General features: G+C 29.6%; 1 protein-coding gene and 1 long non-coding RNA gene across 2 annotated transcripts in view; one reads left to right on the top strand and one right to left on the bottom strand.

Annotated features, from left to right (window-relative positions):
* LOC107439547 (acetylcholine receptor subunit alpha-like 1) overlaps positions 1-20,897 on the top strand; it is a 220,356-nt gene that overhangs the window by 164,284 nt on the left and 35,175 nt on the right. The window contains exons 4-7 of the mRNA XM_016052181.4: positions 241-421; positions 5,596-6,083; positions 7,685-7,827; positions 15,177-15,406. Of these exons, the coding sequence (XP_015907667.1) occupies positions 241-421; positions 5,596-6,083; positions 7,685-7,827; positions 15,177-15,406 (1,042 nt within the window). The remainder of the gene's footprint in view (positions 1-240; positions 422-5,595; positions 6,084-7,684; positions 7,828-15,176; positions 15,407-20,897) is intronic.
* Positions 11,719-19,629, bottom strand: LOC139425147 (uncharacterized). The gene is made up of 2 exons (XR_015434710.1): positions 19,394-19,629; positions 11,719-12,050 (listed from the first exon to the last, which is right to left on the bottom strand). It is a non-coding gene; the product is annotated as an uncharacterized LOC139425147 (long non-coding RNA).

Below are 20,897 nucleotides of genomic sequence, written 5' to 3'. Positions count from 1 at the left end.
TAACTACCTCCCTAAATTAACTATATTTTTCTTGCTTTAATTACTATGTTAAAAAACGTGCTATCATACTTTCACTGTGTGTCAACATTTAATTATTTTGTGATAATTAATAAATACAAATAAAAGAATTAGCCGATAAACGACAATAGCATTTATTGCTATCCATGCCAGGTCACTTTAATCCTTCTCATCAATTCTATATTAACGTCAGAATCTTTTCTTTTTCTATGGCTATTTCAGTGCGGACGGCAACTACGAAGTGACCATCATGACGAAAGCCATCATTCACAGCACAGGACGTGTCGTGTGGAATCCCCCAGCCATTTACAAGAGCTCTTGCCAAATAGACGTCCTCTACTTTCCTTTCGACAGGCAAAGCTGTCTCATGAAGTTCGGATCTTGGACATATGATGGATATCATGTAAGCTTTATCCCCATGTGCATTCTCACAGATAAAAGTTACATGTGTTATATCAACAGATAAAAAGAGTAAAGTGGGTTTTGTGAACTCTTATAGGTAAAGCTAGATCTCGCAATCATCTTAATACCACTGTGGTTTTTCAGTTTTTCTTTTCATGCAAAGTGAAAATCTTTGATCCTATATGATTTATATTAGCTTAGTTGTCCGAAATTCTCCAATATGCAATAAGTATAGATTTGCTTTGGAATATTGATGATGTGCTGTATTTAATGTTTATTAGGATGATAGGAAACCTGCAAGGTCAATCCCTTGTGCATTCCCATACATAAAAGTTTCATACGTTACATCAACAGATGAACAAAGTTAAGTGGGATTTATGAACATGGCTTCTCTTACGTACGATAGATCTCGCAATCATCTTAATATCTCTGTGGATTTGAGTTTCTTTTTCAATTTAAAGGGAAGATTTTAGTTCTGTATGCTTCATATTAGCTTAGTTGTCCGAAACTCTCTAATGCGCATTAAGTATTGTTTCGTTTTGGTATATTTATGATATTTAATTCCCTGTGCATTCCCATAGATAGAAGCTAATAAGCAAAGCATTAAGAGATAAAAAGAGTTAAATGGATTTTGCGAGCATGGTATCTCTTACGTATGCTTGAACTCAGAATCATGTTAATACATTTGTGGTTTTACGTTTGATATTTGGTTTGTAAGCACACATTATTTATATTGCCAAAAATTCCGGATCAAATTAAGGTATAAAGTATCGACACTTTGCGTGCATCATCTGTAAAATCCATTTTACAGTAAGGTATTATACCGTAAATTTCACAGTAATATTTATTTAATTTGTGTTGATTCAGTGATTTTACGTTAATTATTACTATAAAAATTATGGTATAACAGATTTTTTTTCCTTAACATGTTTCAATAAAAATGGATTTTACGGTAAAAAATGCCGATAACCTGAGTACCGGTACTTTTTACCGTAACGTGATCTAGAATTTTTTACAGAGTACTGTGAGGAGGGTACTTTGCAGTTAGTCTAAGTTAGATTTTTTTTTGTCCGCGTCTTATGGTTTACTGGTGTAAAGCTTTTTCACTAACACAATATCGAAAACTTAGTATAATTCAAAAGTATGTTTTGGTGAATCTCAAAGATTAAAAAATACGCACTATCTAGATATAGCACTCATCAATAGTTTATTTTTAAACGCCAATTTGTTTCGATTCTCAATTGTTTGCTAAATGTTAAAAATTCTATAAACAAATTTTTTAATTTCTTGCTTGTTTGGTTTTCCAATTATAATATTTTATTCTCAACTATTTAATAATATTAATTAAAGTGGTGAAATGCATTTCTGAACTTTTCAATAACTAATTAATAATGTGGTAAAAAATGGCTGTAGCTCAAACTGCGAATGAATTCTTTAACTTTGAAATAAATAACGACCTTTTTTTCCTTTTCATTATTTTGTTGGTTATTTATAACAAAACAATACTTTATTTAATAAGCAAAACATAAGAATAAATAAAATTTTACCAAATTTAATTCTTTTCTCTTCTTCGTTATTAAGCTGGATATTATTTAAAATATTACTGAAACGAATTTAACAATAAAAAAATATGCTTGAAATATTAAAAAATAGCTCTTCACGAACAATATTTTTATGTAAAGCAACTGAAATAATTAGATCTAATTTCAAATTCAGAGAAGAACACTTCTTGGAAAAACTTTTTTCTCATGAAATTTATCACTTTACTAAACATGGTTGGAGTGCATCCTGCAAGTGACGTTGCAAACAGATTAAAAGGTGGGGGGATATAAACTCAAGTATTTGGCGGTAGTAAACGAAAAAGGGCTACAAGTTAGTGACAAAAGTTCCTTTTTTATCACCCCTTCGTGGGCAATATTTTAAAATAAACTCGCCCAACCAAAGTCACAGTCGCATTGTTCTGTATTTCTTGACTTTCTAAACAGAATGCATAATTTAGTATTTTTGTTGCGCCCATTAAATGAGCAAGGGAATTTTTATGAAGCAAATCTGTTATATTTATTTTCGCCCTTTATTGCCTTTTTTACATACGAATTGTTCATAGCAACTAGGAGGTTAATTGTGACATAAATATGCCTTGATATTTTATTGTCATAATAATAAAGGACAAATAGCGACGAGTATAAGGAGGGATTTTTAATTTGGTTTTTCCTATTTACTTTGTCAGAATTAATTATTTCTAAATTCTGTATTCAGATTTTCTTTCTACTTTTTCCACACAAAAAAAACTGAGATTTTTTTTTTTTAGTTTGAAATACAATAGCTTCAAAGAGTGTAATTATCTTTTTTAATTAAATGAAAGACGTCGCACTTTCTTTGAAACTGTTATGATTAATTACATTTCTAATAATTTTCCTACTTACTGAATGAAAATGAAATTAAAAATGTAAAATGCTGTATTATCTTTCAGCATATGGCACGTCAACATGTGTTTGGCTAGTTTTCTACATTTCTTTTTTCAAATCTTTATTTCTATTTGATAATTAATGTGTGGTTTTGGAAAATATTTTTTTTCTCAAATCTTTGAAAAATAGTTTCTATTTTTCTATCAGCTTCTCATTATTTTGAAACATGCTCCTTATTCTTAACAACCCTCAGTTATTAGTAGAAAATTGTAATATGATAATTATCAAAAAGTGTTGAGGAAAGCGTTAAAATTCTGATTCATTACCTTTTTATTTTATTCTCCAAAGTTGAGATAATTGTCATACATTTCGAGCTATTGATAGTTATTTCTCTCCCATATCAGTATATGACGTAATTTTTTCCTAGTGCTTTTTCTTAATAAAAATGCACTGTTAAACATTCTGGATCAAATTACGATATAAAGTACTAGACTTTTGGGTGCATCATTCATAAAAACCCACTTTACAGTAAAGTATTGAACCGTAGTTATTACAGTAATATTTATTTAATTAGAATTATTCAGTGATTTTGTGGTAACTATAACTGTAAAAATACCAATATGTCGGATTATTTTATTCCGTAACATAAAAATGGATGGGTAAAAATGGATTTTTCAGTAAATAGTACTGACACTCTTGAGCAATATAACTTTTTACTGTAATTTGCTCTGGAATTTTCTGCAGTACTTGATTTTTCCGGAATTTTTTCAACTCTGCAAAACAATTTCTCTTTTTTCTTGTGGCTCTTCCTTGTTCCATTACAAACTTTTCACTTGTAGCATTTATGAGTTATTTTTAGAAACTAGTGATAAGATAATTAACAAAAGAAGTTTAACGAAAAAGTTCTGTTCCATTATTTTTATATCTGAAGATGGCAATAAAGAAGAGAATCCTGTTTATTTTCGCTCATAAATTATAGCCTTCATACCCCAGTTGATGAGAGCTCCACCATTTTTAATGATTTCACTGCTTAAAGATTCAACTCGTGTCATCGAGAGTTATTAGAAACTCTCCCAGGCTCTTCTCATCAGCTTCGTTTCAAATTCCGCTGTTCGCTCGAACGTCAGTAGTTGTTTCCGATTCCTTTTTTTTTCCTGGAAAAAGCTGAAATCTTTCTCTGAATTCAAGCAACAGCAAAAGCAATGCATGGATATATACACTGAAGGGGATTTATGCATCTTTCCTTCTTTGAGAATTCTGACTCTTTGGTGCAGAAACAAGTTCTCGTGACTGGAATCTTTGGCGCTGGACACGTAGAAGATGTTCGCCAAGACCCACAAGCCCAAGAGCGTATTCTTTACTCTTCAGAGCTGTCTCTCCAGTTAGTTTATTGAGCGAACGTGATGGGCAGTGGGTAACGAGTCGGTGAAAGGAGGTCTTGGAAAAGAGTCACGTTTGTTTTATAAGAAATAGGTTTTTGTTGTTTGTCTTTTTGAAGATGTACTTTTTTATTTCATCTTATTATATAAAGTTTTTTTTGAAGCTTCCAAAAAGGCAGTTCCTATTTTAAGATTGTTAATGGTACGCAGCATTTTAAAGAAATATTTTTTGTTGAGATGATAATTCTGAACATGATTGGAATGGGAAAGTTTGTGGCTCGTATGTTTCGGCTGTCAGTGAATTGAATGATCGTATGCATTTCTATCTATAATCTTATTTTGAAAGTAAAATTGCATCAGCTTCAAAATAAATTTGATCAATTTTTATTTTTATGAAAGATATAAGCCGAATTGCACTCATACAGACGCTAAACAGAAGCAACGTAGAAAATACACAGATTAAACCAAAACATATTTACTAATATTTCTTTCAAAAATAAAATCTAAAGTTTTAAAGTGTATTTATGAAAACAAATTTAGTAGTACAAAAATTCTCCCTTATATTTAAAATAAAATAGATAATAATGAGTTATTCAAACCTTACGCAAGCACCATAGAGCAGTGTTCCCCAACCCCGGTCCACCCACGAACCAGTACCGGTCTGTGGATCAAATGGTGCCGGGCTGCCCATTTCATTGAAACTGAATTTAAATACCTAGGTTTATACCCCAAATTAAAAATATTTGTGTTCCATTAAAATTTTATTTATTTACAAAAAAGGGGCCCCCGAAGGTAGTGACATAAATTTTTTAATGTTTGTAATGTATCATTGTCTCCGATTACCCCCAGATGGAACCGTCTCATTGCAAAGAAACAAGCTCAGGGTTTTCATTGATTTAACGTTCATGTAAGTTAAAATGTTAAATCACTTTATACTTATTTTTTGGTGTAACTGTACTTTATCTAAATACAATTAAATTAAATTGATAAATCAAAATACATCTAAAATATAAACAATCAATGCCCCCTCCCCCCTAGCTTGCCGCGGTAACATTATCAAACGTTGACAGGTCCGTGGTGATAAAATGGTTGGGGAACACTGCCATAGAGGATAAGTGGTTTACCATTTGGTTATTATTTCAGACAAGGCGAGTGAACAAAATTTAAGTCATTAAAGCACTTAATTCTTGTAATAAGTCAGAAATTGTGAAAATTAAGAAAAAATACAGTTCGAAAATGAGGTCTTATGCAAAGATATAAATAAGATAGTAATAATTTAAAATTCTGTTTATCAAAGGTTAGAAATTTTCTTATTTTTGCCCTGGAGACTAGAAAGATGAAACTCATCAAAAACTCGTCTTTATAATAAATTGCACTTTTTTCTTCCACAGGTGGACTTAAAACACCTTCATGAGATAGCCAATTCCTCCCAAGTACCACAAGGGGTCGACCTTAGTGAATTTTACCTAAGCGTCGAATGGGACATTATGGCTGCCCCTGCCACCAGAAACGAGAAGTATTACTCCTGCTGCATGGAACCTTACCCAGACATCACCTTCAACATGACTCTTCGTCGCAAACCCCTCTTCTATACTGTCAATCTCATCATTCCTTGTGTCGGTATCTCTGGCCTATCTGTCGTAGTCTTCTACCTTCCTTCCGAGAGTGGCGAGAAAGTCAGCTTGTCTATCTCTATCTTGCTGTCTCTGACGTTCTTCTTTCTGGTCTTGGCCGAGATAGTTCCATCAACGTCTCTGGCCATGCCTTTGCTCGGAAAGTATCTCCTCTTCACCATGATTCTAGTCACATTAAGTGTGGTCTTTGCAGTGGCTGTCCTGAACGTACATTTCAGATCACCGTCTTTTCATAAGATGCCAAAGTAAGCATATTGGCTGCCTGTATTGCTAAATTTTCTGTCTGATAGATATTGCAGACTGTGATGTCATAATAGGCGTAACATAATTCTCAATCCTGTAATGATTAAATTAAACCAATTATTTAATTTGTATCATATTTATTAAAAGCGAATATAAATTATTTTATTCTTTCCTTAATCAATGTAACGGCTAACGTTTTAATCCAATAGAATAACTCATTTATTCACTATCTCCTTTTAATCGAATATCAAAATCTGTTCAGAATCAATTTTTTACGCTACTTTATTGCTCTAACTATAAATATGTATCGCTTACTGGGTTATATTAAATTTCAGTGACTTTTTTAGTAATTAAGTCATAGCCAGAATATTTGATATTAATAGTTTTTTCTTCTTCTTTTTGCTTGATAACTTTTGTATCTCTTTTTTTGAATCTCTTCCCATTTTTGTATCTCTTTTATATATTTACATCTATGTACATATTCTGTTTTATCTATTTACATATTCTGTATTTATTTACTGGAAATGTGAACTTCTTGGCGTTTGGATTGAGGGGTTTTTGTATGCCAGATGGCTCTCAGTCCGTCCGTTAGAGAGTTAAACGAAATTGTTCTATAAATTAATGTTAAATAAAATTCATTATCTTCTTTAAGAGAACGCTATATCGCGTGAGAACTTTTGTTTCACCTCCATTAACTATAAATATTTAAAGTTTAAGAGAGAGAGAGAGATTCGATTATTAATCCCAGAATTATTAAACTTGTGCTAAAAAAATATCATTCGAGCCACCGGAATGCAAATACAGAGTGGAATTCGATATGCTGAAAGGGTCAGTTTTTATTTAACTCGAGATCTTTTATTTTTTTTAAAAAGTGAATATAATTTGTTTAAAAATTATTGCCACCTTAAATGCTTTTCTCGCTTCTTGTTTGCTTCAAATAATTATTTTTTATAAATTGTTGTGAAAAATATTATCTCTATCGAAATTTTTATTTTATAAGCTCGAGCCTTAGTTGATGTCCAAAAATAGCAAAAACAAATAAAATTAGCTAAAAAACAGAAAGGGAACAAATAAAATTGAAAAAAAAACTAAAAGAAATTAGATGTCGTCAGATAAAAATCGTAACATTCTATCGGAAATTTTAAAAATAAGACTTAAGAGACATAAGAGCCATTATTATTTTGAACTATTTCGCAAAGTAAAGTTACCATTATACATTATTAATAGTTAAAATTACTTTTTTCTGATAACTTCTTATCGTATCACTCATTCATTATTCCCATAGAAGTTTATTTTTTTAAAGCACAGTTGTTTATTTTTCTATTCCAAGTAATCATTCATTTTTTTTTTTACAATTTCCTCAATAAAAAATGGGCGAACATAAAATTTCAATAATTATCATTTTTTAAAGAAAAAAAATCAAAATGAATGAGAAGAAATCACAGTGTTTGGTGAACTCAGCTTCTCAATTTCTTAAAAAAAATATTCAAGGTGCGCATTTAAAGTATTTAGTAATGCAAAATGTATCGACCAAGAAATACATTTAACTTAAACTGCTGTGCTAAAACTATGTGTGTTTTTAATGAAAATGTTCTGTATTTAGATGGGTACGTCATCTGTTTATTTACATCTTGCCAAAAGTTTTGTTGATGAAGTCACCCCAATACACGGATCATTATACTCAAAGGAATAATATGAAAAAGAAAAAAGAACAATCTTCCAAGAAAAACAAATCTAAGCTTCCAGGTACTTTATTTATTAGTGTATTTCAATTTTTTACCACCAAACAAAGTTTATACACATTCCAATTATGCTTGATATTATGCGATATCACTTATAATCCGTTGCAAGGTGAGAAAAGACTCCTGCGGTATAGGATTTAAGTAATCATCCAAATCGTTCCGTTTTATTTCATTATCAAATTATACAAATATGCTTTCAAAACAATTTAAAAGCTTTTTTAGAAGTTAAACACTTCAAACACAAATTTAATTCTGAGCAGTCTTTTACGATATATAGCACTGAATTATTAAAAAGAAAAAGGTTACAGTTTCGAAGTCTTACTGGAATCCTAGACTTCGTGACATGTTTCGATAAATAAGGAGAACGTTCGTTCTTGAAAAGAAAACAGCTATATGATGTTGCAAGAGCACTGGATTGGATTGGACCACTAAAAATGGCGCGTCTTTATGTTGACATTTCCTTAACAAATCAAATGTAAGATGAGGAATTTTTACTTTTGTTTCACTGCAGAACAAAATCGTCTGCAAAAAACAATATCTGTTACTCTTTCATCTGTTTCTTTAAATGCGAATAGAAAGAGGATTATTTGTTACGATTTTTAAATATCATTTTTATTAATTCTTACTTCTTGTTAATTGATTATTCAATAAGTTTTGAATTCTTCATTTCACACGATTTAAGAAAGCAAGCAAAAAGAAGGCTGTGCAATGTAGTTTTAAGAGCCAGCAATGTTGATATGCGTTAGCACATGGAGTTTAGCATACACTTAGATGCAAACAGACTCTCTCCATAGGAATAATAGCATAATATCCCCATAGAAATTTCGTCCGGACCGGAAATATAAACTTTTGAAATTAAAATGAACATTAAATTTTTGTTTTTGCTTAAAAATATAACTTTAAGGAACCCACACTTAAATTGCTTTCTCAATTTCTTTCAAGATAATGCGCATAACAATTTTATATATTAAGAGCAATCGCTACTCGTTAAATGCATCTACTGTTCTCATGCGTTTTAATTTTCTTTCTGCAATCTAACCATTTAAAATCATATATTGGCACAATATCATGGTCTTTGCAGACTGAACAAATCTATTGATCTTATTTTTTAAACTTATTTTTAAATTTTTCAAACAAACTATTCATTTTTTTCATTTTTTTATTTTCATATAATTTTAAGATTTTTTCGATAAACTGTCACTTTTTAAATAAGCAAAATTTCTAAATCAATATTCGGTTTAGCAAACAACACTAATTTTTCTTGGAGTTTAACGTATTGATTAATAGAAGGAGTCCCAATAATGAATGATGATTGGAAAAATTTAAAAACGGAAGGATTTAAAACTTACGATGTGCTGCATTCTGCTTAGGAAATTAAGTTTTTATTCTCTCCAAATTTCATGATAAGTTAAAAAAATTGCCTTGAGATAATGTCGTTAACGATAATTCCTGCTACATGTCGGATTATTCTAACTTAAACATTTTTATGAGCGTCTCTTAATTTTCTCCTCAGATTGCGATACGTTGTTAATTCAAAGTTTGGTTAATTTGGCTTTCCAAGCACACTGCAAACAAACAATGCAATCTTCTGATAAAGTTTGCTGTTAATTACAAACGTTGGAGAGAAATACGTTGTTTCCTAAGTAAAATCAGAACTTTATTTTCAAGTTTTTCTTTAGATGATTTTTCAAATCATCGATATTTTTTCTCATACCTCTTATTTAGATGTGTTGTTGACTGTTGTGTAATAATTTATATTAAATACTAAATTAATATAAAAACTATATATTATTGAAAACTATTTTCTACAAAATCGATTTTTTTTAAAAATTTTATTATAAAAACAAGTAGTTAGTAAATGTTTTTATAATACTTTTGAAAAATATAATCAAAATATTTCTTTATTTAATTAAACAGAATAATGGTACAGTTTGCGATGATGATAAGCAAATTTTAGAAAGCTTATCTTTGCGCAAATGACTTCGAAATCATTATGCGAAAGCCCAATTTATCAATAATGAACCCATTTCAAAATGTGATTGGAAATTAGTTTGAGTTCAAGTTAAGGAAAAAGTATCTGTTTACTTTGGCATCATAGAAATTCCAAACTTATTTCCAATGGAATGAATCTTATCTTTGCAGAAAAGTAGGTTATTAAAGTCTGGAAATTCGATGCCATTTTTATTTGCTTTCCTTTTCTTTTCTTAGATATTTCGCCATAAAGAAGAAATTTTTCGAATTCGGAGACATTAAAAAAAATGTCGCGATTTCGTAAAAATATGTTCTCTCTAAAAATATTCTTCTTAATTAAGTTTTGAATTTTTCATTCGGAACAAGTTCTTGAAAGGGAAAACTGAATAAAAAGCAATATTTAGATTAATTAAATATAATTAATGACTTTTATCAAAACTTTTAAAACATTTGACGTCTTTTCTTTTTATTAAGCATTTATCTATTTAAAAATACCTCAAAACAGAAATATAAAAACCTACAATAAAAAAACGTTTGAATAAAGTACATTTGATTCTCTAGGACAATACAAGTGAGTAGGCTTCCGTTGAAGTTTACTGAATGTTGGCATTCCCATTGTTGTTTTCGTGAATGTCTAAAATATATTTTTTTTAAATATCTTTATTTTTTTGCTTACATCGACACCAGGATAGATTAGAATGATACCAGGGAATGATTAAGTCCCCGCAGAGTCTTGAATTTAGTGTAAGTCGGCAAATTTACCTTAAAACGACTCATTAAATTGTTTATTCGAATATTATCCTTATTATTTAATAAAAACTTAAAATTTCTACACACAATTACCTTATTGCAATACCAAATACGATTTAACGAAAACTGTTTCTAATGACATTTAGACAAACTAAGTTAGCCACCCAAATTGGCCTCATGAATTAAGCCAGGAAGGAGCACTGCAAAGGTGAAAGTGTGACTTCAGAACCCTTCGGATAGATGGCAGCACCAATCATTCGTAAGGCCACTTCCACAATTTAGCCATAGATCTGAAGGGGAAGGAAGTTTTCTCCAGATCCTTGTATCCATGGTAATGCTTGGTGACCAACCACAGAACTTTCGATTCCATAGATTTTACGAGTACGTCTAACTCATATGTTCTGTGGGTCTTGACAGCTTTCCGAATCGATGATCTAACCACTGCCCACGAAATACTTTTCTGAAATACGTAGTCTAACTATTAAGAAATCTAGTTTCTTTTTCAGTGAAATGTTAAATAAAAGTAATTCATTGTTTTTACTTTGGAAGTATATAAAAAACAAAATATGTTAATGTATTTCTATTGTTTCCTTGCATTACTGGGAGCATCTGTTTATTCTTGAGTCCCGTAAAGAATTTCCATTACAAAAGCGAACGAAAAACACAAAATTCCTTTGGAAAGGAGCATTGTTATTTGTACTTACAAGTCTCATTCACGTTAAATGTTAAAGAAATGCAGAGCTTGTAACAGAAACAGCTTTAGAATAGAAATTCTAGGTAAAAAGATTATTTAAAATCAATTCCGACTAAATATAAATGTTAGTATTATAACGTGTTGTTTTATAAATTCAAATAAATTTAATAAAAAGAAACCCATCTTCTTTTATCATTACCATCGTCTGGAGAAAAATAACTAAAATTGCAGTTATTTATTTCTTCTTAGATTTATTAAACGTACATTCTAAATTCTACATTCTGAATCCTTAGATTTATTAAATGCATGTTCTGTTCCCCGAAATCCTCCATAGATACTGGAAAAATGTAACATAAACACTGGATTACTTTTTCACAGAACTTTCAAGCTCAATTTAGGATTTAATTTTAAATGCTTCTCAGTGAAATGTAAATTTTACTTTTTAAAATGCTTTATCTTAAATTCAAATAAACCAACAAAAACAATCCATTTGCATTTATTATTTACGACTTTGAAAAAAAAAATTTACAATTGTTTCATTTCGTCTTTCTTAATGTACGTTTTTAAATCATGTAGAGCCTTAACAGATATCCAAAGAAGAAAACAAAAACAATGGATTACTATTTAAAAAGAACATTTAGATTCAATTTGGATTTTAAGATAGCTTTCGAGGTAATTTCGACCAAATACAAATGTTGCTGTTTAAAATGTTTTTCTTAAATAAAAAAAGTCTTCTTCTCTTATTATTGTCTCTTATTACTGTCACATTTTTCAAGACATGTTCTGAAGTCCTAGAAATTTTCCCCGAATACCTAAAAAATAAAATAAAAACAATGCATTAATATTTAAACAGAACATTCAGATTCATTTTGACATTTTTTTAAAGATATGCTTAGTAGTTATTTTGACCTAACACAAATATTACTATTTAATATACTTTTGCTTAAATTCAAATAAAAGAAAACAACTCTACTCTCATCATTGCCACCTTCTTCGAAAAAGCAACCAATATTACAATTGTTTCATTTCTTCTTTCTTAATATACGTTTTGAAGTCAAGTAAACCCTCTACAGATACCAAAGAAGATAACAAAAACAATGAATTACTTTTTCAACAGAACACTCGGATTCAATTTACAATTTTATTTTAACATATGTTTATTTGTTCGAATTTTAACAAACAAATACAAGTTGTGTCAGAAACTATTTCACAACAAAAACACACAAATGAGAAATTCTCTAAACTGGAGACAAGATTCTTTCTAAATATCAATGTAATTATGGAAAAAGTTGGGACTTTTTTTTCCTCTTACTGGGTAACAATAAATAAAAATTCTCATTTCTTTCTCTTCGCGCTTTAGACACCGTAAATAGAAAATCTCGAAGGAAATCTATGAAGTACTCAGATAGAATCCTTGACACAAAGTTAGAGTTGTTCTTTTTTTGGCAATGCAATCCGTTTTTACTTTTAGTCAAATTGAATAATTTTTCACCGTCTTTCAATTATTTTTTTTCTTAACTTGTCAGAGAAAAAGACGCGTTGAAAAGTTTGAGTTCGAAAAAAAAATCGGAACACTGATTGCATTAAATATGTATAAAATTTCAAAGTGAAATAAGTAAGAATGATGTATTTTTACTTCGAAATAAGAGAAGTTCTTAGAATCATTTTTTTATACATTTTAATCACTTTTTTCTTATAAGAAGATTGTATTTATTTATTTTTTAAATTTTGATTAAAAATAGAAATCAAGAATATTAAAAATGCATTAATCTAACGTTATATAGTAAATTGCAAAATTAAAAGGAAACACCAGCTTGAAAATTTCCCAAAATTTTCTTCTTTGTTAATATTTATTTGGTAGAGTGTACAACATGATTAAGCATAATAGTTAACCAGCACACCGAAAAGCATAACTATACAACAGCAAAAAATAACTAAATAAAAGCTCTAATAGGATTTTCCCAGAAACGTCCATTTTTGAGGATCCCAGAGGACTTCTTTATCTTTCACTTTGTTCCGTATCAGCAATCCTATAAATTATACTTTTTTTTTATTAAAAGCTCTGTACAGACGACCCAATTCTGAATTTACGACTATCAATGTTCAACTCTATGACCATTGGGGCAAACTAGCTTTCGTTGAGGAATTTTTTATGGAGCTAACTCACATAATTTGAGTTTCAAAAACTACGTAAGCATCCCATGGTTAGACCAATGGCAAGGTGATTCTAACTAATTAATCCGTCTACCACTGAGGATATTTTATATCAGCACTGTGGTTGGTGCAAGCTGAAAGCAGAATTCGTATCAACCAGTACCACTAGGATTCGAACCTGGGTCATTTCATTGGGAATCGAACCCTCTATTACTTGCTCCCCAATATATATTTTTTATTTTCTAACAGGCGTTGAGCAACCGATCTAATTCTGAGTTTACGACTATCAAATCTCCAATCTATGTAGAGATCTATGGGTAGAGCTGTGGGAATCACACAACAACCCATGCCCGTATATGTAATCATACGGTGCTAGGGGCGCTACTTCTTTACGAACTAGCTGTTGGTTCGAATTTTAAACAGTAAATTTAACTATCTAAATTAAAGTAATTGTATGTTATTTTTAATTTTGTTTTAAGTTTTCTAGTACATATTTTCAAAATTGCATTCCAATAGGTCAAGAAATATATATTTTACGTGATTAATGTTTTGGTAAATAACTTACCAAGCTCACCAAATCCTTAAATGGCCATTAAAAACTATTTCTGCACCTATTTTAATCAATATTTGATAATAATTTCAAACAAAGCGCAAAATATGAAACTAAAATAATTTAGATAAAAGTATTATTTGCGCCAATTATATAACACCAATAATACCAGAGAAGCATCTCTAGTGGCGTAAGATGACATTTCAAGATTTTAGTTGCTATGCAATTATGAACTTTATCACCTTTTCAAATTTGTAGACGCTCAACTCATTTACTCTGTATGTACCTATGTATGCACATAGGCCTTGTAAAAAAATTTCTATATCGAGAAAATTTGAGACAAAAAAATTAATTAAGGGTTTCCAAACTTTTCCAAACCATTTTAAAATAATCTCATGGCACCTCACTGTACATGAAAGCTCGATTTTGGGTTAACTTGAAAAAAAAAAAAAACTGTTTATCCACTCAATTCTTTGAGTTATTCAACATCAAATTCGGAGATATAGTACATCACAGTTGTTACAGTGCACATCTAAAACTCAATGAGCTGTAGCTTTAAACTTTTTTTCCTTTTGAAGGATACCATTGAATAATTAATAAATAATAATAAATTATGAAGAATACTTTTGAAGATTCAATATGAGTCATGATCATCTTTTGTCACCTCATTCCGCGACACCTTAGGTTTTAAAAAAATTGATAAAAACTGGGGTAAATATTGTTCCGAAAATTGACAAGCTTTTTCTTTTACTTTTTTGCTTTTAAACTTGGAATTTTTTCCCCCAATGCCTACCTGGAGAATGACCTTTCGTCATACAGGCATGTGAAGGACAGATTTGTTGGCCACTCTTTCAGCAGCACTATATTAGGTGGGCCAACGTTGCTCCCACAGTTAGGACAGATAGTTCAGAGAAGGAACGAACAGCCATGCCTTGTCCGGGATTCGAACCCAGAACCTATCTGATGAAAGTCCAGTTCCCTGACCCCTACACAGGCTTGTCGGCAAGTTAGAATCATAAACCATAGTTGAAACATAGAACACTTGAAACATAGTTTTTAAAACATTTTGTTTTCATATGTACCCTTTTCTTAATTTAGATTTGTAAATTAACTTTTATTTATTTATTTATTAATTTATTTCGGTAAAAACTTTTAAGAAATGTTTACAAAAATCATATTGGTATGATTACAGTAAATAAAAAATACAATTTCCATTTGTCTCTTCCTTTGACAGAGTCTTCCTTAGATTTTAAAGTTGCAAGAATGATTCGAGAATCTTCATCTTCGCTACTTGATTTAAGGTCTGATAAATCTACACCTGATGAACAAGGAATTATTATCAGGGAATTGGATTCCAGTCCGGTGTCTGCAGAGAGAAGACGATATCCACGCCAGATTCTCCGATCCATTCATAATGCAATGTTTATTGCCCAACATATTGACAACCAAGACGACTTTGATACGGTAATTATAAATTTCGAGCATTTTAAAAGTTATGAAAGCATAAAGTTTCTACCCACATCAAAGTCTGTAGAAACTTGATATGGTAATTAAATTTCGAATATTTTAAAAATTATGAAAGCATAAAGTTTCTACCCACTTCAAAGTCTGTAGAAACTTGATACGGTAATGAAATTTCAAGCATTTTAAAAATTATGAAAGCATAAAGTTTCTACCCACTTCAAAGTCTGTAGAAACTTGATACGGTAATTAAATTTCGAGCATTTTAAAAATTATGAAAGCATAAATTTTCTACCCACATCAAAGTCTGTAGAAACTTGATACGGTAATTAAATTTCGAGCATTTTAAAAATTATGAAAGCATAAAGTTTCTGCCCACTTCAAAGTCTGTAGAAACTTGATACGGTAATTAAATTTCGAACATTTTAAAAATTATGAAAGCATAAAGTTTCTACCCACTTCAAAGTCTGTAGAAACTTGATACGGTAATTAAATTTCGAGCATTTTAAAAGTTATGAAAGCATAAAGTTTCTACCCACATCAAAGTCTGTAGAAATTTGATACGGTAATTAAATTTCGAGCATTTTAAAAGTTATGAAAGCATAAAGTTTCTACCCACTTCAAAGTCTGTAGAAACTTGATATGGTAATTAAATTTCGAACATTTTAAAAATTATGAAAGCGTGAAGTTTCTACCCACTTCAAAGTCTGTAGAAACTTGATATGGTAATTAAATTTCGAACATTTTAAAAATTATGAAAGCGTGAAGTTTCTACCCACTTCAAAGTCTGTAGAAACTTGATATGGTAATTAAATTTCGAATATTTTAAAAATTATGAAAGCATAAAGTTTCTACCCACTTCAAAGTCTGTAGAAACTTGATTCGGTAATTAAATTTCGAACATTTTAAAAATTATGAAAGCATAAAGTTTCTACCCACTTCAAAGTCTGTAAAAACTTTAAAAACAAATCTTTAGATTTCTTGTAACTTGAATTTCTCTTGAACACTATCTTGAATTTTTATTGGCGCATTTCTATTTATTAACTTTGAAGAATTACTAACTTTCAGATAATAGAAAATGATACAAGAGAAATAAGTCAGATTATTTATCATAGTTTTAATAAATATTATTGAATATTTCAATGGTTTTAATGTAGTTTGAAAATATTTGTGTTTAACTTACTTTCCTATATGGCCTTTGATCTTAATATAAAAATACATTTAGAAAATTCACTTTTTTGAAATCATTATTTTTTCATTGAAAGTGCAATTACTGAACGAAACCTGTTGGGTTAACCACGAGAGGGTTTCGTATTACAAAATGTCTTCCAATTTAGAGAGATTTTACAATTTTTAAGTTAGGTATCTAGTTATATTTGCAAAGATACGAATGCTTATGGCCATGATTATATAGTGCACAAAATAAAATGAAAACACAGATGAATAACCTTGATTTAGAGATCGGAATTTTTTCGATTATGAGGCAATCTTAATAGTTATTTGAGTCGACCTTAAATGCGCTAATTAATTAGTGCAGGTGATAAGTTAAGTTACAAAGTTGCACTTAAAAATCGTTCGTTTTCTGCAATATTGTTTGCAAAAGTTATTTGGCATTTCAAAAGTATATCAGTCAAACCGTTAAGACAGCCATCACATTAAGTGAAATAAAAAGTCATCACTAAATCGAAAGCTATTCAGATGTTTCCTTTGCTTTTTGTTCAACATCAATAGCTGATTGGTTTTCATACAACTATTTCGTTCATCGGCAATAATTTAGAAAAATATTTCAAAAAAATATATTCACCACTACTAATCAATGCTATTTCTTTTTTTTCAAAATGTTTAAAAATGAAAAGATATTTCGTATGTTAAAGCAAACAACAACAACGTGAATAAAGTATAGATGAAAGTACATAAATTAGCATACTATACCTTCTTCGGTATCTAAACGCCAAAATGGAATTTATATTTTGTAGCTTAGACATTGAGGAAAATCCTTGTTTATAGAACTGAAACTATAGAACGTTCATTTATGTACTTTCATTTGTACTTTAGTCTACTTAGTACTAAGTATACCTTATTTTTTGTTGAATATTTTGAATGTTTAAATTTTGGAATTTATATTTTGTAGCTTAGACATTGAGGAAAATCCTTGTTTATGGAACTGAAACTATAGAACGTTCATTTATGTACTTTCATTTGTAATTTAGTCTACTTAGTACTAAGTATACCTTATTTTTTGTTGAATATTTTGAATGTTTAAATTTTGTGTTCAAAATAAAATATAAAGATAGAGTCCTTTTGCGATTGGGTCCTCGTAACGATAGCTGTTCGACCCGCCTATGCAAAAATGACAAATTTTGTTTTTTTAAAAAAAGTATTAAGACTTTTGCTGATTGTTGTGTAGGTGCGTAAAAATTACAACAAAAGAAAACTTCTAATTATTTATCCGCTTCTTTGTAATTATTTAGATTCGAGACAATGTTTACAAATTAATTTGTCTGCTCGTTGCTTTTCGATAAACTTTGTCTGCATTTAAAAAGTCTAGGAGTCTTCCTAGAAGACAAAAAAAAATATCTATAAGATACATTTTTAAAAGAGAGTGTGAGTTTTAATGTCACTTTAGAACAAACAAGTAATTAATTAAATTTTATTAAAAAAAGAGAGCTTAAGAAATGAAAGCTAACAAGGTGTCACTTACGTTGAAGGCTTCTTTAAAGCAACTGATACGGATTTTAAGTTATTTCTTGACAGAAACTAAAGAGTAAAAAAAAAAAATGTTATTAATCCAAGATATGTAACTTTAACGAAATGCAAACTGATCGCTTTTATAACTAATCGAGTTACTGATTACAATCCGGCTTAAGTTAGCTCCTTGATGGTTTAATGTCAACCTGTCATTATCAAAAGAGAATTTCGAATAAAAAATAATTCGAACAGCACAAGACGATTACGTCATTGATTTTCTTTGAAAAATTAAAAATAATAAAAAAAAACTTCAGAAGGATTACAAAATCTTGAATGTAATTAATTTTTTAAATTGAAAAGAATCTGTTGCTCTATCAGACACACGTTATTATGAAAAAGAATGATTAATCGCTTCCTTAAGACGACGTTATAAACTTTTCGTTAAAGAAAATTTTCAGCATTTATCTAAAAACTCTCTTCTTAACCTGATGAGACGATAGATTTCAAAACCTGTAATTTTCCATCTTAATGAAGGATTTTTATTAAATGTGAAAAGAAACATTCATAAGAAAGTGTTTTTTTTTCTCATTAATTTTCTTACAATTTTGCATCGAAATTTTCTAATGTGTTGCATAAAAAATTGTCATTGAAGTGATAAATGAGCTTCGTTTGATGTTAAGAAACTGAAAAAAAAATATTTTTCAACTAAAAAGTTGTAATATGCACCTGAATTATTTATTATAAATAGAAATATTTTTGGAAAGCATTTAATATAACTCCAAATCAAAATTCAAAATTTAATTTTTTTTTTTAATTATACCATAGAAATCTGTCCTAATCAAGTATATGTAACGTGATTTTTTTTCTGGTATGCTAGCCTAGCTGTTATGTATGAAAACATTGAAATCTATCCTTATCTTACTATAAGACAACTGTTTTACTTACTAAATACCTTATTATGCAGCTCAAGTGCAATGTAAATAAAGTGCTACTTAATAACGTGTGTTTTTAATGGCTTAGGGAAAAAGGTTAAAAAAGTAAAACAAAAGATTAAATAATTAATTTAGAATGAACCATTAAGAATTAATTTAGAATAAACAATTACAAATTACTAGAATAACAATATCCTGTAAACGGATACGTAACATCTTGATTCGAAACATGGCCAAAAGTATAATTTAAAAGATTTGCGTAGTCGCAATAACCTGAAAGAAAAATAAATAGCTGAAAAGGAATGGATTGCCTAGAGTTAAAAAACACATGAGACAGATAAAACAAAAATACAGAAATTTGTAAACTCACCACATTTTATTTGTTAGACAGCACTCTTTTTTTTAAAAAAATTAAAAAACGTATAAATGCAAAACATCACTATCTACAGCCACACAGGCCACAAATTAAAAATTATAGAACAATTTTATAGATGTAAATGGATTTGTATCATGCTCAAAAAATCGTCATCAATTTCTTCTAAAAATCAGACTCCACGCCTCCCTGATGCACAGACGTACATCAGGGGGCCCACAAGGAAATCGAATGAATCTTCTCGAAAAGGGGGAAAAGGATTCCCTCACTCCCACGTTGCCATTACTTTTTGTTGAATACTGTTGCACTTCGGGAACTCAGCTGACAGGTGTCGCTGCGGGAAAAGTTCAGCTTAATCCCATGGCGTCTCAAAAGCTGCTCCTCGAGATAATCTGCTCCTATAGGATCAGTCCATGCAATTTCTTCCTTGTACAAAGCAATACTTAAAGTCTTATATTTTTGCAACCTATGTCTTTTCTTAAAGACATTAAAATTGTTAAACAGTGTTTAACATTGCTTCACTAAAATAGCAAAAAAAAATGAAGAAAAAAAAATTCAGCTGCCTTACACATTTCTTTCTTTGGAAGCATGTGGTTAAGAGAATAAAAAAAATGGTGAGTATCCGAATAATATAACATACATATACAATTACAAAACAATGGTGGTGAATTTATTCCATCTTGTCTCAAAAAAAATTTGTTAAAGTATTCATCCTATCCCTTCATTCTCTCTTTCTTGTAAAACAAAAAAATCTTAACATACAAAACTTCATTATACCAACAATACTGTCACCTAATAACATTTTGTCAAACAGTATCTAAAAATGCACAGTAACTTATGTCAATAAGTTTTAAAAAAATTTTTTGATATTGATCTCTTTCTTTTTTTTTTTTTTTTTTTTGATCAATATCATGTTTGGCACTTATATAATAACATATGACACTAATTGGACAATCTTTTAGATCTACCTCATACTCCTATACTAGTGTTTGCATTATTTTTTTTGTCATATGTTATGCAATTATTTACATTTTGAATCCTACACTAGTATTTGCAATGATTATTATCTCAATTCAGCACATTTACTTATTTATTCTGCTCATATTTCATTTTATTTACTATATCAAAATTTTCCTTAAATTCACTATACTCCCTATCTTAATCAGATGTTATTGAAATGACAATATAACTAAAAATTTGCATCACAAGGACAGTAAAAATCCATTAATAGCTAAAAAATAAAACGGTTATCAGAAAGAGAAAACCAAGAAAAAAAATAAAGTTTAATTTTTGAATGGGATGTTTCCATATTTAATGATAATTGTACCAGCCAGTTTTCATCAAATATAAAATTTTGAGCTCGAAGGGGAAAAATGCAATTCAAAAATCTAACCACCAAAACAAAATTTGCTAACTATATATTTTTACATTTAAATAAACCTTGAGTTAAAATTGTCAAATCAATACCCTAACAAAAATATGATAAACACTCTAACCATTA

Source organism: Parasteatoda tepidariorum, chromosome 6 (genome assembly GCF_982258835.1).
Source record: "Parasteatoda tepidariorum strain Cologne lab strain chromosome 6, Ptep-v5.0, whole genome shotgun sequence".
NCBI classification, from domain to species: Eukaryota; Metazoa; Arthropoda; class Arachnida; order Araneae; family Theridiidae; genus Parasteatoda; species Parasteatoda tepidariorum.
This window is presented reverse-complemented; position numbering and strand designations above follow the sequence as displayed.